Source organism: Cannabis sativa, chromosome 4, assembly GCF_029168945.1.
Source record: "Cannabis sativa cultivar Pink pepper isolate KNU-18-1 chromosome 4, ASM2916894v1, whole genome shotgun sequence".
NCBI classification, from domain to species: Eukaryota; Viridiplantae; Streptophyta; class Magnoliopsida; order Rosales; family Cannabaceae; genus Cannabis; species Cannabis sativa.
Window position 1 is genome coordinate 7,095,944 of NC_083604.1, and position 26,551 is coordinate 7,122,494.

Here is a 26,551-nt window from a genome sequence, read left to right on the forward strand (position 1 = left end):
TATGAGAATTAATTTTAATCGGGCAGCTGGTGTGTGGTGGTTAGGTTATCCTTTTTCATCTTCCATTAAAGTTGCCTGGTACGTACCCTTGAGAGACACCATAGTGTTCTAAATTAAGTGTGACCTTTACAAATGGAGACTCTAAAATAACACTTTTTCATTTATAATTTTTAATAAGTCTTTTTTTCTTTTAATAATTTAAAACAATATTAATGAATATGAGACTCAGTATTTATTTATACTAATAGCTAAAGCTAGCTAGCCTTATAAAGTGTTGGACACATATATATGTGAGTCAAAAAATGTTCACCACAATTTTTGAATATGTATGTATATGCATTATAATAAATCTCACTCACGGATTGATTGATCATTTTTCTTTTTTCTCACTTTTTTACAAGGGAAAAGGAAAAAAAGAATATAAAGAAAAAGAAAAGTAATTAATTCGTGTCATTCACGGAAAGTTATAATAAGTATGATCAAGTGGTGAGAATCATTATTCTGGATCAAACTAATTAATATAGTAACGCATTTATATATGTGTATATATAGCAATAGCACTAATTGAATTTATGATCTAGACAGCCCAAAAATTAATATTCAGCTGGGGAAGGTGGAGACTACATTATCTACATACATATACATATATAAATACAATAATTAATGGTATATATATTATATATACAGCATTAAGAACGACCCATCTCCACTACTATCTTCTCTTTTCTTTTCGCCTCTCGAATGTTATTGCATGATCATGGAGCATATATTTCATTATCTATACTGCCACATTATCCATTTTTTTTTCTTTCTTTTTCATCATAAAATAAATTTGTTATTATTTTTATATTATATAATATGTGGACTATATTAGATGATCATTCCTTATTATAAATGTATTTTTTGTATATATATAATTAACGCATTTATCCCATTATTAACTACTAAGTCATGTATTTTTTGTTTGTTATAGTTTTACTACTGTTTAACACCTCCTGTGTATGAGATTATCACATTCTATACTAATTGGCCATTTCTAATAATATTAAATTAAAATATATTAATTCAAAATATTCTTTTTGACTTAAAGTTTGTTGTATTAATTAAAAAAAAAGTGTAAATTAGCATAAAAATCATTCGGACCCCGCTAATCAATGACTTGAAAAAGAATAGCCCGACCCAAACAATTAATCATCTTGTTCAGATATTGTTTAACAAAATTATTAAAATCTAAAATATTAAATATAAATGTTAGAGAGAGCTTTATTTACACCTTATTTAATAATTTTTTATTTTCAATATTGTATGTGTGTCAAAAAAATATATGATTTAAAAAATATATGAAAATAATTATATAACACAATATCGTTTCTTTAAAAAAGATAATCTTATAAAATGTTATAGAGTTATTTTTTAATTTTTAAAATTGATTTAAATTTATCTTTTAAAAATATTACTTATAATTTTGTGAGGGTTCAAATAAAAATCGAACAAGATAGAAAAAAAAAAATCACTTTTACACGTATGACTAAAATCATTATAAAGCACCTCTCCTAAAATACATTTTGGTTGACAATATAAACCCTAGCTAATAATATATTATAACTAACCCAACCCAACAATTATATATATAGGGTTAGCAATAGTGACATACTATCACGTTGTTCATTGGCGAACGTTATATATATTTACATATATAAACACTCACCATATAAACATTCTTAAACTTTCTACAGAAAAAAGAAAAGAGATTATATATTAGTTTCATGCAGAGCGAGATGAAAACCAGTTCAACTCATCATCAAATCAACAAACACCGTTCATTCATAATAATACTCAAATACTTTTTTATCTCTCTCTTCCTCTCACTCCCTCTCTTTCTCTTCCTCCTTTCCCTTCAACCCAATCACCGCACCACCACCACCACCAACTCAGTTTCCGGTGACCTCCTCAGAATACGACCGGGATACTCCTCCTACGAAAACTACATCCAGCGCCAGCTCAACAAGACTCTCAACCCAAAGCTCCGCCAAATATGGACAACACGAGATTGGGAAAGAAAAATCAAAGTATTCTCTCAATTCTTCGACCAATTGAAACGACAAAATCTTCTCTCAAACGACTCCAAAGCTCTCTGTATCGGAGCCCGAGTCGGCCAGGAGGTTGAAGCACTGAGGCGAATCGGAGTATCTGACTCGGTCGGGATCGATCTCGTGCCTTATCCTCCTCTCGTAGTGAAAGGAGATTTTCATAACCAACCGTTTCGAAACGGGACTTTCGATTTTGAATTCTCTAACGTGTTTGATCACGCGCTTTTCCCGGAAAAGTTCGTTGCGGAGATCGAACGGACGTTGAGGCCAGGTGGCGTTTGCGCTTTACACGTGTCGATATCTAAACGGGCTGATAAGTACTCAGCTAATGATTTGTATAGTTCCGAACCTTTGGTGAAGTTGTTTAAGGGTTCTGATTTGGTTCACTTGAAAAAAATCGACGGTTTTGGATTGGACACCGAGGTTGTTTTTCGTAAACGTGAGAACTGATCCAACGGTCACGATTATTCCACTTGTTTTTTTCTCATTTATTTGAACTTTAACTCCATTTTTTTTTAATATTATATAAATTATTTGATGATACGTGCATAGATGTATGTATGTTTGGTTTATATACATATATTTTTTTTTTTTATATTATATATGATGAGAATTAGATACAAACAACCACCAATATGATATGATTTAATTACTTTTCATAATTGTAATGAGAAAACAACAAAAGAGAAGAGAACAATTGAGAGGCTTGGCCTGCTTAATTGTTCTATTAAGAAAATAATTATGTGAAATAAGAGAAGTAAAGTGGAAGTAAAGAGTGAATTTGATAATGCTTTAAGAGACAAAAAGGAATTTCTTGATACCATTGCATTGATTACGGCCAATGCTAATAATGTCCTCTAACTTTGGATAATTGGACTTGGACCCACTATTTTTTTTTTTTTTTTGATTAATAACCCTGGGAACAGGGCACAAAGAGAACAAAGCACAACAAACGAAATGAACAGCTTAAGTCCAAACAGCAAAAGGAAAGTAAACTACTAACTGAACAGAAAGAGAAGAACCTAAGCTACAACAAAACAGAGAATTAAGGACAGTCAACCCTCGCAGAGGGCAGAGCGCCACTCTCAGAAGACAAATCAATCCAACCAAATCGATTGTTCTGATTCGCCCATTTAGCCACCGAATGGGCCACACCATTGCAATTCCTCGGGATCCAGGAGACTTCCCAAAGAGCAAACTGGTCCATTAATCAATTAATTAAATAAATTTATATTTATATCAATATCTATATCTATATCTATACTATAATACAATAGGTATTGTAATTTTTACCTATGGATAGTAATTTGTAGCCTTTCATTTAATCAAATGGCTCAAATTAATCCTTGAAAACTAAACCATCATTAATATATATTTTTATTTATAATTAATTTTGAATATTATTAATTACAAGTTCAACTAACAAACTCCAAACCTAATTTTTTTTTTTTTACTTATTTATCTTATGACTAGTTATAATTTTCAATTAATTATTTTTTTAATCTGAAATTTATATATTTATTTTTAATTAATTTTATTTTCTACTTAACACAATAATTGTAGCTAAAAAAGTATAAAATATTCAAGTTATTTAATCCTACAATAATCAATGCAACCAATAATATAATAATGGTGTAAGTAGTAAAATTATTGTATATCAATACAATAATTTGAGATTTTAAATTAATTTAATAACGTGAATTTCTTTATTCTTTTTTTTCTAAACAATAGTTCATTTTTTTTAATGTTTACTAATATGGAACAATTCTTATACTATAAAAATTTTAAACTTTGTAATTATTTTGGTGAAAAGTCTTAAACTTTTATTTGTTAATACATGTTGATGGTTGTATTACATTAAAGTATAATAGTGAACAATAAAATAGCACATGCAATAATAATAATAATAATAATAATAATAATAATAATAATAATAATCAAATAAAAAATTTGTCAAATAAAAATTGACTAATAAATTTTGTCAAATAAAAAAAATACATTATAAAAAGATGAAAAATTTGTACTAAAAAAATATCTGAACGATTTCGATTTATCGTCGATCTCATCGAAATTTTATAGTTTATGACAACTTTAATTATAAGGTGCTTCAAACGTACTATAATACATGCATTAATAAATAATATTCAAATAAAAAGTTATGGCTCTTTGTCAAATAAAATTATGCATAATAAATAGATAAAAAGTTTTGCACTAAAAAAAAATTTAAATGATCTCGATTACCGTTGATCTCATTCAAATTAGATAGTATATGATAACTGTAATGGCCGCTTAAGATCAATATTTTAGATTATTAAATGATTAGGGTTAATTACAATATTGAGTTATTAATTATAATTTACATGTTTATAGAGATTTATTTAAATTTAAAATGTATTTATTATGCTATATATGTGAATTTCACGTTTTCTGTGCTTGTGTTCGGTAACGGTGGAAAGCGACGTGGGCCACTAGAGAGTCACGTTTTGTATGATTTAGAATGTCAGTAGCGGGGTATTATTGTTAGGCATTGGAGATATTGGGGATTTGTCGGGAGTGGTAAATGACTAAACTACCCTTGTTGCAATTAAAGAGTTTTCAATTAGAAATAGGAGGTCCAATTCAAGGTATAATGCTTAGCCTTCTTCTTTATGGTTTTCTTTAGCTCAAGATAGGTTAATTGCATGATTTTAGTGATTTGAGGTTCTGTAGTGTGCAGCTAGTTTGGGTTTGAATTCTGGGGTTAAGATAAGTTTATTTTAGTTGATTTTGTGCTAAGATAGCTAATTGTGCTACAGATTACTCAAACTTGAAGTTAGAGAGCTTAACTTAGCTCTCTAATGGTGTTTCTAATTTCTGAGCTATTTGATGTGTTCTGTTGCTTGAACTGGATTTAGTATAGTATATGGAGGTGTTCTAGAGAGTATGGTAGAGTTTGGGCTCGATTTGAGTTGTGGGGGATATTTTTGGGGTTCCCTGCACTAAACTGGTCGACCGGTTCAGGGGAACCTGTAACAACTGGTCGACCGGTTGGTCCCTAGGAACCCGTCTTCCGATTGGGAATCGGTCTGCCGGTTGGGCCTTTTTTAGAACCCTAGTTTTTCTCATTTTTGTGTTGTTTGGAACATTACCATCCTATTTATTGATATAGTTATTCCTAGTTTTGATTTTAGGTCCCTAATAAGTGTTTAGCGTGTCTCTTTTTTGATAGACAATATATTGTTCTCAATACGTTGTATTGCTTCATTAAGATCAAATGTTTTATTTGGTGCAGCCATCCAATCTTCATCAGAAGACATCTAAAAAAATAGAAAAATCAAAAGAAAAATAAGTTGTACACAAAATAAAAAAATAATATAATAATGATACAATAATGTTATATACATATATGAATAAAAAATACATACCTTGCTAATGTTGTTGATGGTGTGATCCAAAAAAAAATATATTTTTTAAATTATTGACAAAAAAAATATAATTATGTTAAAAATGTGTACTGCTAACTAGTTCATGCATGCTTTATATAGATAGTGTAATTAAAATAAATAATTAATTCAATATCTAGAAATTTTAAATACATTGAACATTTACCTTAAACTAAGTTGAAGAATAAGCATATAATGAATGTATATTATTTACTAGTTCATGAATGATTTTATAAATAATGTAATTGATGTAAATAATTAATTTTATATCTAAAAATTTTAAATACATTGAACATTATAATCTTGAATAATAAAATTAATTAATAAAATATGATAGAATTTTAAAACTATTAAATTAATTGAAATATTAAATTAAATATAAGTAAAGAAAAGAAAATAAAATATTACTTCTAAAGTATTAAACTCATGACATTTTAATTATTTAAAGAGTGATTATTATAAAATTACTATAAGTTGAATATGTTATAGGTTTTTATAGGTATAATTATTGTTTTAAAAATAAATTTAATTGAAATATTTTTTTATGTAAATTTGAAATAAAAAAATATATAATTAAAACTAAATTTTAAATAGAAATAAAATAAAAAAATAAAAACATTAGGTTTGGAGTTTGTTAGTTGAACCTACCATTAATAATATTAAAAGTTAATTATAAAAAAATATATATTAATTTTGGTGTAGTTTTCAAGATTAAATAAAGGGCTATAAATCAATATCCCTATTGATAGGTAAAATACCCAATCTCTACCATACTAGCCCCCTTTATATAAAGTTCAATTTATATTTTCGTTCTTTCAAATTTGTTTATTTCTGTCAATAGTTAAAGAAAAGGTTTATTATATTTTAGAAGTATTCTTATTTTCTTTTTCTTTTCTTCTCCAACTTTATTTATTTATCTAATTTTTGATAGCTGCTCTCTGCTGTTTTCTTCTTCTTAACTTTTTTTTTTCTCCACTGTTCATTTTTGAAGCAGATTAAGTTTAAGCTTCGAACTATAGGAAAGGATTTTTGAGATTGAAATTAAGCTTTGAACTTAAGGCCTAATTAAGAAACAATTTATACTGATTCTCGCAATTGAGTTTAAGCTTTGAATTAGGAAGACTTAATTAAAAAGCAATTGATACCAATTCCCTGCTCTTTTCTTCTTATTTTTATTTTTATTTTCTCAATTGTTCATTTCTGAAGCAGGGAGAGATTGAGTTTAAGTTTTGATTTGGGAAGGCCTAATCAAGAAGCAATTGATACCTTTATCAACATTTGTTGATTATGGCTACAAGTTTTGTCATATGGAAAGAAAGCTGTGAATCTAGGGAGTAGATACGAGAAGCTTAGTGTGGATTTAAAAAAGTCTTAGGCGAAAGATTTTGTAGAAGCAGGAAGAGGTTTCCAAGTAAGCTTGTACCGGGTATGTATTGTAACTCCAGATAGCTTGTTATTAGTCTAGAGATGAACTTTCGGATAACTTACTATTAGTCATGGCTATTCATCCTGGAATAAGCACTTGTACAAATCCTAATATGGCTTGTACTGAAAGCGTGTTCTTCAAGTTGACAAGTTGACGAGGATTATTATTGTTGGAGATGAACTAGATCCTTTAAGGTGGTGTAAATAAGCCATGATATTTTTGGAGCTAATTTATAAATCTATAAATAGTTATTAATCCTTGTAATCTGAAGTGAATCAGACCATTATAGCTTAAGTGAAGATCGTGATAGTGTAAGGTTGAGAAAGAGTCTAAACTAGAGAGAGAAATTTTTTTTCGTAATCTCTGAAAGTTTGTGAATATTCTTGTAACCTTGTAAATATTGATATCAATAAAGATATAGTTGTTGATATTCTGACTGAGATGTAGAGCATTGCACATGGCTCGAACTCGTTAAACCTAGTGTTATTCTTTTCTGTTTTACTGCTTAATTCATTACATGAATTATGTGATCTTTTGATTTATTGTTTCTTAATTGTGTTGCGTGTTTGTTGGTCTGGTATATTGAATCGTAAGTCATTAATTGTTTCTATTACGTACAACAAATCGGTATTAGAGAACGGTTTGTAATCATGAATGTCGCAAAGTACATATGATGTTGAAAAGTTTATTGATACGAAAAATTTTAGATTATGGAGGATGAAGATGAAGGCTTTGTTGGTTCACCAAAGGTTGTACGAGGCTTTGCTATGCTAGGAGATAAGTCTCTTTGTAATTTGATGTCTGAAAAGGAAAAGAAAGAGACTCTTGCAAAGGCTCATAGTGCAATCATTTGAATCTCAGAGATAAAGTTTTGAGAAAAGTTTCAAAAGAAGATACAGTCGCAGATGTGTGGCTGAAAATTGAAAGTCTGTATATGACTAAATCATTGGTGAATAGATTATATCTGAAACATGCCATGTATTCATTCAAGATGATGGAAGAAAAATAAGTTGGAGAACAAATTGATGAATTTAACAAGTTGATTATCGATGTTAAAAACAATGGTGTCACCATTGAAGATGAAGATCAAGCCCTGTTGTTGCTCAATTCTTTACCGAAGTCTTTTGCACACTTTAAAGATACAATGTTGTATGGAAGAGAGTCGATCACACTCGATGATGTGCAATCAGTCTTAAAAAAGCTGAATCAGAGGAGTGAGTCAAAGAATTCTGGAGCTGGTGATGGATTGTTTACAAGAGGTAGAAGTGAGAAAATAGAAAGTCACAAAGGTTTAAAAGTAAAATCAAGATCTAAATCGCAGTTTGATAGCCAAAAGAATCTTAGATGCTGGATTTGTAAAAAAACAGGGCATCTCAAAGGGCGTGTCCAGAGAGGCATTAAATGGGTAGTTCAAGATCATAAGGGGATGCAGTAGTGAGTAGTGACAGTTATGACTCAGCTAGTGCTTTTCTAGTAACCTCTAAGAATTCACATTCTGAATAGATCTTGAATTCTGGGTGTTCATTCCATATGATGCCAAATAAATCTTAGTTCAAAGAATTTACATCTCAAAATTATAAGATTGTGTATCTTGGAGATTGTTAAAAATTAAGGAAGGAGTAATGAACGTTTATAGATGTTCAATGGTGGTGATGAGATGTAAGAAATCAAATGGGATTTATCCTATGGAAGGCATCACGATGAACAACACGAAAGTGTGTGTTTCAAGCAAGCACGTAACTGAAGTATGGCACAAGAGACTTGGCCATGTTACTTAAAGAGGGTTGTATGAGCAGTTAGATTTTTGTGAGTATTGTGTTCTTGGTAAAGCTTGTAGAGTCAAGTTCAGTACTGGCAAAAAGGATACCAAGGGAACACTAGATTACATTTACAATGACTTATGGGGACCCTTAAGGACACCATCACACTCTGGAAGCAGGTTTTTGTTGGTTTTTATGATCCGTATCAGAGTTATAAAAGCGGAAGCAGAATTTTGATAAATAATCTTTATCCAATATGAACTATAAGCTCAAGGATCTCAACATAATGTATGTAGATTAAATCTAATCTACTGAAAGAAATTCAATTACCTCTTGATGCCTATCAGTGTATCCATGTTTCTTTTCGTATAACAATCGAACATCTAATCCAAGAACATGATTGAAGAATCCACACTTTGATCTTCCAAGTCAGTCTCAACACTCAAGAATAAAGTGGGTTATTAGATCTTAAAGGATGAACATATTTAGGTATTACAATGTGTACTCAACTTAATTATGAGACACTGTAATAAGATTAGGGTTTTAATCTCACACACTATGAATAGTGTGTAGGCGTGTGAGAAGAGATAAAGAGAGAGTCTCACACATGAGAGAGAGAATATGATTGAAAAATCCAATTATCTCTAATTTCTCTGTTTATTGGCTAGTTTTTTGTTGTTATTTATGATACTATATATCTATATATATAGTATATATAGTGTTATAAATATTATATGAAATAAAAAATATTATGACAAAAATATTAAAATAAAAAATTATATGAAATTCTATTAGAAAAAAATAAAAAAAAAATACTTAACAATTTGAAAAAAAAATTATGATTTTTTTAAATAATTACTAAATTAACACAAAATAATGTCACAAAAAAAATTCAAAAAAATATTAAGAGTAATTTTTTTTTTAAATATTAGAATGTACTTATGATTTTGTAAAATGCAAAATTTTGGGGGTTTCATCCGATCCAATCTGCACTTTTTTGGTCAAACAATATTCAATCCGCACTAAGTGCGGATTTCATATTTTGGATCCAATCCGATCCGCATAATAGTTTAAATCCAATTCGTAATAGTGCGGATTGGATCAGTTATTTTGGATCGGTTGTTTTTTTAATGATAAATTATTTAATATTTCATAGAAAAAAATTTTAAAAAAATTATTATTTCTTAATCTCTAATAATAATCTATTTCCATATCCATTTATATATAAATCAAACCAATATCCATATATGTCAATATATATGTACTCATCTTTAGATTTAAAATAAAATATATATATATATTCATTAGTAAAATAAATAAGTTAGTATATATATATATATATATATATATTTAAATTTATGTGTATTTGTTTATGTGAATAAGAATAAATTTTTTGATATTTTTTATTATATAATAAATAAAATACACCAACTCAATATATTACTAAAAAAAAAATTAAAAATTTGTGTCTTTTTTTATATTACTTGAAAATTAATATATATTATATATTATATAATTTTTTAAAAATATATATAATTAAGTGCGGATTGAATTAGATTGGTTACTTTTTGAGGTAAAACAACATCCAATCCGCACAAATACAAATTTTAGATTTTTCAATCCAATTCAATCCGCGCAAGTACGGATATTCGCATTTTGCGGATTGGATTGAATTGAATCGTGCGGATTGAATTAGATCGGATACTAGTGAACATCCTATTGATGAGTCCCTTCAAAATAAAAAATTATGTTAAACGTGCAAAGCACGTGTATCTCCCACTAGTTTAAAATAAAAATAATAATGTGAAATCTATATAATTATACATATCACACGTGCAAACTGCAAAGCACGTCCAAAAACTAGTATAGGATAAAAGATTAATAATCTTAAGGACATTACTTCCACAACAACATTAACAAATCAAAATTGGAAGAAATGGACAACGTTGGAATTGCCAAATGGAATGACATAGAAATATCCTTGAAAGGAGCAAATCTCATCTCACTCACTTCAGCCAAGAAAGATCAAAAAATTTACTATATTGGTTGACTGTCTGGGACAAAATCAACTTGCTTCTGACTCTCTTCTTCTAGTACCAACTGGGCTGCTGTTCGTTTGGCTAGCTTGAATCTGCTTGAGCTTCTAAAGATCTCATCAAGAGCCATGTTCTTTGTACTTGAAAGACTATACCAATAATAAATAGAGAACAGATTTTAGATTCTACAAATATAGCATAAACGAAAAAATTGACTTGCATAATTTCAAATTTTACTTACGAAGATTTTCTCATGTTTCTCCCTTCGGTTTTCGGCGAGTTATTAGATCCTGTTCGATGCAATTAGTAATTAGAATAAGGTGAAACGTGATAAATGTATAGAAATAAGAATAATCATGTATTGCAATGGTCAGAATCCACAGAAAGGGAAATTGGAGATATAAAATTCTCCATTACCATTATGCGGTGTGTGCAAATTCGAATTGCTCTCCCCATCTGAGTAGTCTGATATCAAGTGATCTGATGGACTTCTTGTGCTGCTATCTGAACCCACCTCTTCTTCATCTTCAGAACTCTCATCATCATCCTTGAAAATTGACCCTGGTGTTAATCTTTTGTTTTGTTTTGAGCTGTTCAAGATTTCTCCATTGTACTTCTTAGAAACTTTTCCCTCAGCTGCACCCAGTATTTCTTGCTTAGTCTCGGTCCTTGATCTTTGGAAGGTCGACTTTGAAACCAAAACAGAATCAGTATTTTTCTGCAAATGAACAGCACCCCCGACATTGTGGCTTCTGATTTCATTAGGAATCAAATTTACCTTATCCAAAACATTAGACACAGGAGTTTTAGTCCTAGAAGCTTTTGGCTGCTTCTTCACAGGCTGAACTGTTGATTCACCGGGTTTTTCATTCTCTTGCTTATCATTTGGCTTCAGAGACCTCTGCAAATTGGATGAAGTTTCATCTGAATGTCCATTTTTTTGATCTTCCTTGAAATTAATAATATGAGCTGCTCTCTTTGTTTTGGTCATCTTGCCAACAAGGGCTCCATTAGTGGTAGCAAAACCTTCAGACAAATCTTTTGCCAAGTTAACTTTATTTCCCACTGCAGAACCTTTGATCTGATTATCAGATGTTTGTGTAGATGTTTGATCAACTGTATTTCGATCCTCTAATTGCATATCAGGAAGGTTCTTTTCTGATAATTTCCGTTTCCTTTTAGAGTTCTTTCTCTCTCGGTTTTCCACATTTTCAGCTTTACCCTGATGTTTGCTGGCTTGCTGCATGTTCTTCCCCTCAGTTTTACTCAGGTCCTCATCTTTCTTAGCTTCAAGAGGTTGAACAAAGATTTTAGGCTCAGGCTCTTTTATATCTTCTTTACCTAATGTGGCCACAGTTTCTAGAACAGAACCCTTGGTCTTTCTAGTTTTTATCTTTTTACAAGACTTTATAGGTACATCAGTTGTCTTTTCACCACAAAGATCAGCACTGACGTTTACATTTTGTATTTTTAGCTCAGTTGTATTTTGGCTATGTGAGTTAGGCTTGTTTGACAGCACTGAGCCTTTCTTTGAGGCTGAATTCTCTTCTACCGCTCCTTCAACCCGACTAAGTGAAACATTCTTATGCCCAGATTCGCAAACATCCATTTGCTGATCTAAGGGCTCTTTGACAGCAAGAGAAGCAATCAGCTCAGCATTAGGAGGACAATGACTCTTTAAATTTATCACTTTGTCTGCTGCACTTGCCGCCTTGTCTACACTTGCTCCACTTTGATCTTCAGCATCAAGAAAAGAAGCAGAATTAAAATAAATCATCAGAAATTTTGTTTCAGTTATATATCTGAAGTTGTCTAGTAACACAAATCAAATGAACTTGTTTCACATATCAATATACCAGACAAGGCTCACCTAATAATGGGAGTGCATGTTTTTCAGCTCCTGGGACGATGTCAGATTGCGTCTCTTTTGTGGAGATTACCGGAAGAGTTATACCATGTAGAGCAGATGCAGTGCCAGGCTTCTCACCTAAACTTTTATGGTGAACTTCTGCAGTGATGTTATAGTGCTCATCCTTCCCCAAAGATGGAACCTCAGCACCAACTAGATCAAGTTTCCTTTTTGATTTTCTTCTTCTCTTATTTTCCGTCTTATCTGCAGGCTTGCAAGTTAAACCATCCAAAGAAGCATTTTCATTTTTATTCTTGTTATTATTCGGTACATGGACATCATCTGCTCCTGGGATAATATCAGATTGACTCTCCTTCGTTGAGGTTGCTGCAAGAGTTATGCCATGTTCAGCCTGTGAAGGAGCAGATGCAATGCTAGGCTCCTCAACTAAATTTTTGCGGTCAACTTCTGCGGTGATGTTACAATGCTCCTCTGAAACATGCTTCCTCAAAGATGGAACCCCAGCAACTTCTTGATCAAGTTTACTTTTTGATTTCTTTCCCATCTCATTACTCATTACATGGACATCATTTGTAGGCTTGGCAGTTGAATCATCCAAGGAAGCATTTTCATTTTTATTCTTTTTACTACTTGCTACATGGACATCATCTGCTCCTGGGATGATATCAGATTGCTTGTCTTTTGTAGAGGTAACCTGAAGAGTTCTACCATGTTCAGCCTGTAAACGCGCAGATGCGGTGTCAGGCTCCCCACTTAAGTTTTTATGGTTAACTTCTGAGCTGATGTCAATATGCTCATCCTTCCCCAAAGATGGAATCCCAGCAACTAGTTGATCAAGTTTACTTTTTGATTTCTTCCCCTTTCCCTTCTTCTTTCCCATCTCATTACTTACATGAACATCTTTTGTAGGCTGGGCCGTTGAATCATCCAAAGAAGCATTTTCATTTTTATTCTTTTCATTACTCGCTACATGGACATCATCTGCTCCTGGGATGATATCAGATTGCTTGTCTTTTGTAGAGATTTCCGGAAGAGTTGTACAATGTTCAGCTTGTAAAGGAGCAGATGCAGTGGCAGGTACCTCACCTAAATTTTTATGGTCACCTTCTGCAGTGCCTAAATCATCATTCCTCAAAGATGGAGCCTCAGAAAATACTTGATCTTTATTTGTAGATTTCATTCCCTTTTTCTTCTTTTTTCTTGAGTCCTTGCTCACTGCATGGACATCATCTGTAGGCTTGGCAGTTAAACCAGCCAAGGTAGCATTTGCAAGTTGATCAATTTTTGTAGCTTCTTCAACTATCGAATTGCTGCGCTCCAGAATGTCATTCATAGATACAAACTCTGGTTTAGAGGTCTCCCTACCAGAATCAATATTTTTTTCTTGTAAATGTTCCATCTTGCGTCTTTTTGCAACTTGATCAGATTGCAATTCTTCTCCAACTAACTTGTTGCGCTGCTGAAAACTATCTTGCTTAGCTTCATCACTTTTGGTGCTGATACACAACTTCTGAGAGACAATATCCGGCTTAGAGGTGTCTTTACAAGAATCAATATTTGTTTCCTGTAAATGTTCAAGCTTGCGCTTTCTATTAGCAACTTGATCAAATTGTGAAGTATTAGTATTGAAGCCATAGCAAGTTAATAATAGGTTGTTAGAATCAGGATTTTGGAGAAGTTGTTCCTGATGATGCTTCTTTACAAAAGAAGCATCAACACTAAGAAACCATGTCTTCTTGGCCTTGTCAAAAGCATCACTTACGAGCATATAATCTGGTAAGTAATAGAGTTTTCCAAGGCGCTTTACCTGCCAGGTAAACAAAATATCATTGATGCAAACCTTATTAAAAGACAGAAAAAAGATCAGAACAGTTAACTGTGCAAAGAAACTCACCTTGAGAGCATGAACAACTATTTCCCCAACATTAGTGAAGCACAATCTGTGTTCTTTCTCAATCTTCCCTGTTTCATAAAACAGAAGAATCATTCAACATTATATGGAAACAATAAAGCACACGAACAAATCACCTTAAGAGAAGTAAAGGGTTTAGGTTCTAACAGGTTAAGCTTTTTTTATTGATAAAAACATTAAACTTGATTTTCTACAAGAAAGGCATAAAATGCAAACTTCAGAGAACAGACTAAACACATTCAAATAATCGGTACTTACTACTTAGTTCAATTAAACACATCCAAGAAAGCCAAATATCAATATTTTCTGAAAAATAAAAAATAAAGAAATAGAGAGAAGTAATGAAGGTTATACCTTTGAGGTCGGAAACGGTGTGAAGTTCAGAGACGACCATGGCGAAGTGAGTGTCGAGGCTGGTGTCTATGAACACGGTACGGTCATCCGAATGGGAGGTGTCGGTGAGTTTCAAAGCCATTGATTTTAGAACCAGAAATCCTCGGAGGCGGTGTTGTTGTGGAGTGGATTCGTTCAACACCGGCCAGTACGGCCAGCGAAGGAGAAGATGATCGGGACAGACGCAGAAGACGGTGATGAGATGAGAAGGAGGCTAGGGGTACGGCCGAGTACGAGAGAAAAGAAACATTCTTACAACTCGCCCGCTTAAAAGGGTTTGGGTTTCGACTCAGCTGATGCTCGTACGATGAACTATGATATATTGTTTTTAAAAAAAAAATTGTGAAGTAATATAATTTCTAGTGAGTCAAACTCTCTTGTGTTTTAATTTTTATACATTTAACTCTCTTATTTTTGGTAAAAACCGCACAAAAGACAGTTATATTTAGGGGTGTTCATTCGATCCAATACGTACTTTTTTAGTCAAACAACATTCAATCCGATCCGATCCGATCCGCATAAGAGTTTAAATCCAATCCAATCCAATCCGTAATAGTGCGGATTTGATCGGTTATTTTTTCATAATAAATTATTTAATATTTCATAGAAAAAAAAATGAAAACCCTATTGTTTCTTAATCTCCAATAATAATCTATTTCCATCTCTATTTATATACAAATTAAACCAATATATATAAGAATATTTTATTTAAGGAAATATATTTCTGTTTAAAGAAATAAATTTCTATTTAAGTAAATAAATAAATAATTGATTTTCTGATAAATGAATATTTTATATTCATTGAATCTGGACAGAATCAATTATGTAATATTCTATATATGGTCAGATTTCTATATTCATTACCTGATTTGATTTCCTAAATTAATTGTCAAAATATTCTGACAATTAATGTGGCACAGATAATGATGGAGTATCTCACCTATAAATATAGGGTCTCGGTCCCCAAACTCCTCACTCATTCTGTTCATAACAGCAAAATTCCATCTAAAGAGATTTGAGAGAACGAGGAAGCCCGATTACCCACATCAACCAGTTTCCTTTGCAGATCAAAGATTATGTGGGTTTGAAGCTCAAGAATCAATGGCTGGAGGTATTTCAATCCTTAAGTTATATAGTGTATATATTTGTTTATTCCGCATTTTATATACACATACATATATTTCAGTTTATACATATAAATGTCTAACAGTTGGTATCAGAGCGGATTATATATCTCTGCCTTGATTTTTTTTTTGAGTTTCATATATATATATATATTTACGGGGTTCTTCATTTATAATATAAATTATGTATATTTTATATATACTTTTATATTATATAATCCCGATTATATATATTCATACTCAATTTATTTTTATATATACATATATATATATTCATCTTCATATTTACGTTCATATATATATATTATATACATTTATTTATACCGTATAATATATATATTTCTGGGTATTCACTTTCATATTATTATTCATTTATTCATTGATTTCCTTCTATATAATTAATTATCATATTCTATTATATATTTGTATGATATTTTATATGGTTTAATATGTATATGCAAGTATATATATATATATATGTAACGCCCTAATATTTTGCCTTATTTTACAAAATACTAATTTTGATGCATTAATTAAAAAGATTCAAAGCTGTTTGGAAATACACAGTGGGTTTTACAATAATTATGCAAAAAGGTGAATGATCATTCATATTAAAAACAAAATAAGTAGTTGAGTGCAAAAAATAAATAAATTTGTAACATCCCACTGAGCTGAGATTACTTTACTATATAAAAAAACAAAACCAAGGCTCCACCGGCGTTCTAGACCGTTTGCTCGTCCATAGCCCCTCACAGTATACATACCAGAACTGAATCTCAAGCCGTGAAGCCAAAACGTCCACCCAAGCAAGTTGCTCGCAAATCGGTAAGGCCCTATCGCACCTGGACTTCCTCATCTGAATCCTCTAAGGAATCTCCTCCTCCATTGGCTGTTCCTCCTCCTGCTGCATCAATGGCTGGCACCACTCCAACAGGCCCTTCCACTCGAACTCGAGCCCAGCAAGCCTCGGCTGAGAAAGAACTTCAAGCCTCTCAATCTCGAGAGAAGACTGTTCCTCCAGCCAAGAAGAAACTCAAGACTAATCCTCCCTCGGCTTCCTCGAGTTCCAGTTCAGAAGAAGAGGATCCAATGGAAGTCTCTTCAGACAAATCAGTATCTCTGCATACTGAGAAGGACAGTGAAGACACAGAAGTCGAGCCAGAGCCTCCTCGTTCAAAACCGCTTCGCGGCAAAGGCCTCGCCGTCGCCAAAGGCAAGCAGCCCATGGAAGATCCTACATCTGGTAATATCCCTTCCGTTCTTTCTGGTTGTCCTACTTTTTATTATCGAGACAATGAGCGTGACTGGAATCTTTATGCAACCCGTAAGTTTGAAAGTGAGAGGAATTATGATTTGCATGCCCATTGTGTTTATGGTATTGTAAAATACATTCAATTTCATCAATGGGAAAATACTCTTACTGGTTTCATTGGATTCATTGCAAACATTATTAAGGAGTTTTATGCTAATCTTACTGATGATTTCCTTGATGAGAACTCTAGACTGTATAGGAGAGTTTATGTTAGGGGTCACTGGTTCTCGTTTTCTGAAAAGGACATTGCTTAGGCTCTGCAATTGCTTGAGAATGTATCCAATGCTGCGATGTCCATGGATCGTGAGTTGATGCATTCTGAACTCACTGGTGCTCGTTCAGAATTGAAACCAGGGGAGAGTCTTCGAATCACTCACCTCACTTTTGCTCATGCTTCCCTTATGCGGTTTGCACTAAGCAATTGGGTTCCAAATTCTAACAAGACCGTGGTGTCTCAAGAAGTGGCTACACTCCTATACCACATCACTTCTGGAACTTCCATTGATCTAGCCTCTCATATTCTCAACCAGATTGTCTCCTTCCGAAGAGGTAAAAAGCCAACCTTCAAACTTGTTTTTCCAAATCTAATCTATAAGGTTTTATCTTCTCAGAAGAATGTGGCCCAAGCACATGAAACACTTGAGCCTCCCATCACTGGACCTACATTCCAACCCTCTGAATACTTTGATGGTGTGTTTCAAAAACGGCCAAAGGCTGGTGCTGCCGCCGCTTCGTGGTGCAAGTTCAGGCTCTGCTGCAGCAGAACTCCTGGAGGTCAAGTCTGAACTTCAGAATGTGTATACTCGTCTTGAAGCAATGACAGATGTCCAGCATAGCATGTCCAGGCAACTGTCCACTTTGGTTAAACTTTACAAAGATTAACGTGTTTTTCGTTTGTCCCTTTTTAATTAAACTTTAGTCTATTCTTTGTTCTTTGTTTACTTTGGCACTCCGATAAACAAAAAGGGGGAGAGATATTTATTTTTTGGTTTGTTGCCCAACTCTGGACCCTTTTTCCAGGGGGAGTTGTGGTTTGTTAGTACTTGTGAACTTAATGTTTAAAGTTAGCATGTTTTTGTTTTTATTGTGATATTCGTTTGTGTTACTCAGGGGGAGTAGTTTCTTTTGCTCTTGCTAACTTTGCATTGCAGGTACTTTATGGTAAAAATTATTTTGTTCATCTAAAGTGCCAAAGGGGGAGATTGTAAAGTCCTTTTTTGGCAAGTTAGGTGACAAAATAATTTTTCCATTTATGGTAAGATTGTTGTACATTCATATTCGATTTCTTACCTTATAAATTTGGATTGTAGTTGCCCTTTTCCTTGTTTGGAAAGTTGCACTTTCAGCTGAACTTTCCTTTGTTGAAAACTTCTCAAAAGAGAAGGAATTCTCTTTTGGAAAGTTGTCTTTTTTAGGGAAACTTTGTTTATTGCCTTTTCCTTATTGATTTCGATTGTATCTTGATACAATCAGAATATCTAATCTGTTTTTGGCAGGAATCAAGCATTGAAAGAAGATCGGACCCGATTTTAGTAAGTTTCCCGTTTCTGGGCAGATCTGCTGCGTCAGCATCCGAATCTGATGTAGCAGATCGTGTTTCTTTTGGAAAGTTTTTATACAGCTGCTAATTCGAACTTGTGGTTGCCTCTTTGGTTTCTATGGTCTATAAATAGAGCCTAGAGAGCAACCATTCGAATTACCTCTTCCATTATTCATTTTCTACATTTATCTTTTGAGAGAAGAGAGTGTTTCTTTGTTTTGTGAGAGCCTAGTTGTTCACCTAGGTTCTAGTTGTTCTATTTCTGTTCTTACTCTATCCTAGAGGTTGTGAAGAACTACTTGACTGAACAAGAGATTGGTCTTCGGGAGAAGACTTGATAAAGCCTTACTTCGGGAGGAAGTAAGCACTTGGTCTTCGGGAGAAGACTTGTTAAAGCCTTACTTCGGGAGGAAGTAAGCACTCACACTTCAAAGACGAAGGGAGTTCGGGCTTGAAGGTCTTTCAAGAAGTCAGATTCATAAAGTGGATTACAAAGGATTGCGGCAATACTTTAGAGGGAGTCTAAACTTGTTTAAGTCAATTGTCTTTGTAATTTTGATACTTTATTAATTGATTTCATTCTCTGGGCGTGGCCCCGTGGACTAGGAGTGTTCGGGAGAACACTGATACCACGTACAAATCTCTTGTGTCAAGTTATTTATTTTTCTGCAAATATTTTATATTCTGCCTGTTCAGTTTTGCTGTAGCAGAATTACTTTCTGCTGCTGCAAACGCTTACAGTTTTTATATTTTCGTATATACAACTGACATTTGCAAAAACACGGTTTTTCAATATCTTTCACCACTTACCGCATTACCTCCTTATCTACTATATGGAGCCAACAAATATGCATTTAACCTATATCTTGTCGATCAATCCATAACACATATAATACAAATAACTTATTAATTAAGCATTATTATTTCTCTATACATTACTTAAATATTAAAACGTACTCTATCATAATAAATTACATTTACATGCTTTAAATACATAAATTTTGCAATAGCATGCTCGTAATATTATAAAAAAAAAATTCTTCTCTTATGACCATCCTTACATGACATTAAGAGTGAAACTATTTATTCTTCTATGAGCATCCTTACATGCCATTAAGAGTAAAACTATTTATTCTCTAAATGAACATCCTTACATGTCACTTGAGAACACATTATACAATACAAAATAATAAACACAAGGAGTAGGGTAGAAGACCTTATGCAAACTTCTCTTTAATCATTCCCACTCTTTAGTTAAATGTTATTACGTATAAAAATCTTACTTCTCTACTTGATTTTCTACTGTAAGGCTACAGTGTCATTCTTTCAATTTCATAGATGTTACTCACTCATCGATAGACACATGTTCCATGACACTTGGAAATAAACATGTAAGCTCTTAAAAAAAGTCTTCTATGTATAAATATTTTAATGATCCATTTCGACCACTTTTTTGTCTAACATTCACTTCTTGATATCCTTTATCCATGTATTCATTGCACTTGTCACGCCTTCCCATTTTCCTAGGTACCTGCTGTTGGTTTCTTTTGTAGTGACTTTCTTGTATCACTCTATTGTATTTTCTTCGCTAATCTCTCCTATGGTGCTTGGTCCTCCATTACTCCTTTCAATCAAGTTGAGTTGATTATGAGATTATCTAGTTTTCCCCATTAACTTTTGTCTGCTAGGCGAACATGAGATAACAAATTCAGTCTTTCACTAAGATTTCAAATAGCTATGTCGAACTCAAGTTGATTATGTTTCGCCTCTTCCTCGGAGAAAGACGATCAAACAATTCCCAATCATGGTCCTCGCGGATCAGATCATCCATATAATATACAAAAAGAAACTCCAGATATTTGGTATCCTTCTCTTTGAATGAGATCTCAATTCCAGCGACAGTTTCATTAGATATCGCCCATAAGCATCTAAATTTCATTTTATCATTTATTAACTAAATATTAACTAAGAGATGAACCTAATCCAGAATATAAACCATAAAAGAAAATACCAAGTAAACCGATCACTAGAACACCAGTTACAGTACCTATTATCCAAAGAGGAATCCTTCTAGTAGTATCGGCCATTTGTCCTACTTTCCTCCACATTTCATCAGGTGGTGTTACATTGCTATACTGATGAAGTCTAAATCTGCAATGCTGATAGATTTGTGTAATTGTGTTCAATGATTGTTTCTTCTATTATACTAACCTTCTGGGTATCACATCACTTTCATATTTATAATACCATATATTTTTCTAACCATATTTATGTCTTACATATTGTAGACCTCTATAGTTCACAAAATAAATCCCAACTTCTTAATTGCACTGTTAAGACCTCCAAAATCTAAAACCAGCTTACATTCGAGTACAGACCATCTACTTTTAGTTAAGTAAGATCATATATGCTAAAATATCGTAAGTGCATTAGTAACCCTTTAAAACGAGTTCAACATTAACATAGGTTAGGTAACCCAATTATTTATTTATCATTTACTATTTAACCATAGGTTAATCATGTAATCTCATAATATATCAATCAATCAAGTTGTCGGGGTAAGGATACTATATACATAATTGGCAAATCATGCTGAACAGACCTTACTCTGTTCATCGTTACTATACCTCCTACACCCCACTTGTATCTGATTTGCTACTAGAGACTCACTTTTTATAATTATTTAGCCAGGGCTCTTTGACTCGTACTTCCTAAACTACCTTTAAAAATAAGTCCATACTTCACTTAAGCATCTTCATTCCATATCTGAATGCAATCATGTTATCAATATATACATCCTTTTCTCTTTCATTATAAGTTCCTCACTTCCAATTAGATAAACTTTAGTTATTTTCCAAACAATGGCTATTGTCTTATTCCATCTTAGTATGTTCCTCTAGGATATTGCTCCATTACTAGCCCTCTGGGTCGAGAAAGTTTCAAATATTTGTCTGAATTCTTAGCTCTTGACAACTTTAACTTTTGGCAGATCTGATGTCATTCTTTCCTCTAACACTATATAGCATTTAAATGCCACCTCTCTTGACCAAAATTAACACTTTTGTAAGTTTTTTTTTTTCCTTATTTGCTTCTATTCACTTAAACATACTCATACTATTGTCCACAAAGCAAATCATGAGTGGATTGTAGTATCATTTGCATACTCTGTGCCTTTTATGTTGCTTGATCATTTTATAATCCCAACACTTCACAAAAACTCGTATGGTCCTTGTCGTTCCATGAAATTATTCTAGATGTATCACTTTAGTCCTAGTTGTGTCTCACTTGTCTCTTGCCTTTGAGTGAGGCTTTCCTAACCTCTTCTCCTTGAGTTATGATCTACACCGTTGTTGTATCGATGGGTATTTAGAATCTAGGGATGTCACCTTTGAATATTAATTTCCCCTCTTCCTCAAGTCTTGAATTTATGATCTACTTTCTATAGTGTTTATTTTTTTTTCATCCTTTACGAAGCTATATCTATGATCTCCAAGTTGTCCAGTTTGAATTGTTCTGTGTAGTTGTCCTCTGTGTTGCCTCACATTCATGTTGTACCCAAATTGTTAGCCGTGTCTAAATCTTCTTTTTCTTCCTCCTTTGAAATTGTCTTTATCGAAACCATGCGCATTTTACTTTATTGTCTCCTCACAAAGTAGCTGACCTTGAGTTTGAAGATTACAATTTTCCTTCGATAATCTAATATTTGTTGATGCTCTACTTATCTCTTGGTGTTCAAGATACCTTCATAAGTCATTACTTTTAAAAAAATTATATCAGGTTTCTTTCTAACTTCTTATTCTAAAATCTGTTCAGTACGCTACACTCCTTTCTACGTGATGGCATAGTCCTCTTTGGACTAATTTGTATAATAGACTTTTCTCTAAAGTCTTCATATACAATATTCATACTTCTTACCACCTAACTTAGGGGTGTGTATCCATAGAATATCCATCAAGACAGTACTTGCTCCTTATAGGTCTATTCTTTCATCTTTCTTAATAAGTGAGTTTCATAAAATACCCTATCTAGTCTAGTATAGCATTCACTATCTTAAATCATTCCCTACTCCCTATAGGTTGGGCTTCCTTTCATAACTAGGTGTAGAGACTTCATCTTTAACCATTTGTAGACAGGTGCAATTCTATGCATCGATACTTAGTTGGCTATTGGTACATTTCATTATGTGCTTCAAGTTCCACTACTAGTGTTGGTGATCTATTGCGCTGAGCCTGTGAAAACTCTTCAACAAATCGTCTTAGTCATGCTCACATTCCTTCCAATACCTCTATTAGATCGTTAGCCTTAACTACTATTGGGTTCGATCTGGAACATCGACCATTTGTGGGTCAGCGGAACACACATCCTTAGCCCCCACCTCTACTGGTCGTTCCTTTCAAATTGATTCTAACTGATCTTCTAGTTGCATGTGTGAGCTCTTACAAGAAATGTTGATTTAATAGAAACAAAAGAGTTCAATTATAGGGAGAGAAGATTCCATGAACATATCTAAACTTAATGTTGTCAAGCTTAACTAGTAATATTCTATTTATCAAACAAAGTCTTATGAATTCCTAATATAATTTATTCTAAATTTTCAAGAAAGGAACACTGTCCTTCCTAGTTTCAATTCAAGGCAATAAAGAAATATAAAACCTATTCATATTCTTCATAAAAAGTGTAATCAATCATAACAGGTAATATACTCTTAATTTCTCTAAGCACCCACTACAGATGAGGCTCTAATTCTAGGAAACATATTTTAACAAAAATCTATGTATCACATATAAAACTATTAATAGCAATACTAAGCATATTAAAACTAACACTTACGTTATAGTGAGAGGGATCTTTTCAGTCTTCTGTATGTATACTGTGAGTATCCTTCGGGCTAAGGAATGATCGGCTCTGATACCAACTGTAACGCCCCAATATTTTGCCTTATTTTACAAAATACTAATTTTGATGCATTAATTAAAAAGATTCAAAGTTGTTTGGAAATACACAGTGGGTTTTACAATAATTATGCAAAAAGGTGAATGATCATTCATATTAAAAACAAAATAAGTAGTTGAGTGCAAAAAATAAATAAATTTGTAACATCCCACTGAGCTAAGATTACTTTACTATATAAAAAAACAAAACCAAGGCTCCACCGGCGTTCTAGACCGTTTGCTCGTCCATAGCCCCTCGCAGTATACATACCAGAACTGACCCAACTCATCAAACTTACATTCAATGTTCCCTGTCTATTGCCTGTAGGGGGAAAGTAAGGGGGTGAGCTAAAAGCCCAGTAAGGAAATGCTTAACATACAATAGCATTCAATACACTAAATATATCTTAAAATTCACAATAATACGATTCTTTATAATATTAACGTATCCAGTCTTAACAATATTATATACCTTAGCTCATAATTGTAACTTAAATAACTCCAGATATAGAAAGCTATATCATATACCATATATTTGTACCAAACGAAACCATTACATATATGTAGGGATCACAACCCTGACATCATACTCATAGCAATAACATATAATAATTATTTCAATCATATCATGTCTTTACCATAATGTGGCGTATCATAGCCACTCCATACACAACCTGGGCTTAACTGGCCCTACAATAACATGGGCACATTTAGCCCTACCATTGCTATGGAATAAGGTATCTCTATATTCAACAGCATTGTCGCTGTATCATACCTTACCATAATAATGTCATACACAAATCTAACAAATGTAGGGTAGGGTATCTCTACATTCAACGGCCTTATCCCGTATCATACCCCACCATAATTATTTCATACACGACTCAGAAAAATGCAGGGTAGGGTATCTCTACATTCAACGGCCTTACCCCATATCATACCCCACCATGGTCCCTCACTTTACCTGAGACGTTAGCATACAACTTGCAGCATACAACACACAATATATGAATGCAACATACAACATATACAAGTCAAAACAACCCTAATCAATATATCAATTCATAAACTCATATTGTGTCCATACCACACATTCTCAGTACCACATACATATTCATAATAACAAAGCATAAACCATATTCTAATGCATAAAGAATTTAAATTTATGCAAATAAACACAAACAAAACTATCTAATTTCCTTACCTCAAATCCCGCTGCTTAAACTTGTTATCTCGTCACTACTACCTAGAATAACACATGGGTCAAGGCCCTAACATTAAAATTCGCACTCTTACAGTACATCAAAAAGAATACTATTTTTGACCAATAACTACACGAATTCAGTGGAAGTTTCCTTCATAAAAATTATAAGAAATTCAATTATCTTTCCAATGATATAAAGATCACTAAAAATGGATTAAAACTGAGGGAGTTATGATAGTTTTACTGAAACTATTTCTGAGAAGGAATATGGAGTAACGAATCACAATAGACAACGGAAATCCAAAGTTTTGATACTGAAATATTTCAAATGAGAGAATACTTTCTTCATAAAAGTTTTAGAAAATCGAATTCCCTTTCTAATGACACTAAAATCTTTAAAATCGGAGTTATAACTTAAGAGATATAGATATTATACCGAAACAGTTTTCTAGAAATCCTGAAACAAATGGATTTCGAACTACAGCAATAAAACAATAATTTTCACTTAGAGTAATCAATAATTAGTGAATGGTTTCTTCATAAAACATTTAGAAAATTAAATTATCTTTTCAACGGTACCAAGATCGCTAGAATAAGATCATTATTCAGAGAGATATTTGAGTTTTACTGAGACAACTTATATAGAAAATATAAAAAAACGATTTACAACTAACAGCGTAGAAATACTAATTTTTGATATAGATAAATTTCGATTCAGTAAAACCTTTCTTCATAAGAATTATGGGAAATTCAGTAAGCTTTCTATAGGCACAAAGATTGCGAGAATCGGATGAGTATTTAAAGAGATATGACAGTTTTACTGAGACATGTTTCATTCTGAAAAATAAGAAAAGGAGACCTACGAATATTCTCCTATTGTGATCAATAAATAAGTAAATGTAGAGTTTCTTACCTCAAATATATCGAGCTGCTTGGATCGATAGACATAAGATGATGGTGATCAAAGATGAGAGTGAAGAGTAGTATAAATTTGGCTAAGGATGTAATGGAAAGATGATTTGAAAATTTTAGGGTTAGTCTTGCTCAGATAGGTGGGAAGAATAGAACGATATAATTTTAGGGTTAATGAAACTTATACTATTCTGACTCTTATTAGGTTTAGTTTTATGAATAATAATAATAATAATATTAACATAATAGCAATATAAATTATTAAATAAAAAAATATCTTACTTTTAAATTTAAATTGTAACCTCTAAATCTCGTAACTTTAGGGCTTAGTTTTCACCTAAAAAATTACGAATTATGATACGGTTATTTCTACAAAATTTATAGATCTTTTAATTATCTTTCCAACGCCACTAGAATCACCTCAATCGGAGTTATAAAACTCCAGATAGGGTCATTTTCGTAAAAAAGTTTCTAAACTTACGAATTTCTCTAAACTTACGATTTTTCTAACATTAATAAAATAATAATATTATTTAATACCACTTATACAATTAATTAAATATAATAAATATATTATAAAAACCTAATGGGCTTTCATATCGGGCTTTAATTAAACGAT

General features: G+C 32.4%; 2 protein-coding genes across 2 annotated transcripts; one reads left to right on the plus strand and one right to left on the minus strand.

Moving 5' to 3' along the window:
* Positions 1 to 1,614: 1,614 nt before the first annotated feature.
* Positions 1,615 to 2,923, plus strand: LOC115712340 (uncharacterized). The gene has a single exon (XM_030640614.2). It carries the CDS (start codon positions 1,767 to 1,769, stop codon positions 2,538 to 2,540), a length of 774 nt encoding a protein of 257 aa, XP_030496474.2. The 5' UTR covers positions 1,615 to 1,766; the 3' UTR covers positions 2,541 to 2,923.
* A 7,558-nt stretch (positions 2,924 to 10,481) lies between these two features.
* LOC115712537 (uncharacterized) lies at positions 10,482 to 15,273 on the minus strand. The gene is made up of 6 exons (XM_030640828.2): positions 14,871 to 15,273; positions 14,499 to 14,566; positions 12,605 to 14,411; positions 11,152 to 12,471; positions 10,976 to 11,024; positions 10,482 to 10,883 (listed from the first exon to the last, which is right to left on the minus strand). The coding sequence occupies exons 1-6, from the start codon at positions 14,989 to 14,991 to the stop codon at positions 10,736 to 10,738; spliced, it is 3,513 nt and encodes a 1,170-aa protein (XP_030496688.2). The 5' UTR covers positions 14,992 to 15,273; the 3' UTR covers positions 10,482 to 10,735.
* Between the last annotated feature and the right edge of the window lie 11,278 nt (positions 15,274 to 26,551).

Coding starts and splice junctions, on each gene's coding strand:
- LOC115712340 (XM_030640614.2), top strand. CDS start 1,767: ATGCAGAGCGAGATGAAAACCAGTTCAACTCATCATCAAATCAACAAA.
- LOC115712537 (XM_030640828.2), bottom strand. CDS start 14,991: ATGGCTTTGAAACTCACCGACACCTCCCATTCGGATGACCGTACCGTG. Junction 14,567..14,870: donor CACCGTTTCCGACCTCAAAG/GTATAACCTTCA, acceptor TTTATGAAACAG/GGAAGATTGAGAAAGAACAC. Junction 10,884..10,975: donor AGAAACATGAGAAAATCTTC/GTAAGTAAAATT, acceptor TTATTGGTATAG/TCTTTCAAGTACAAAGAACA.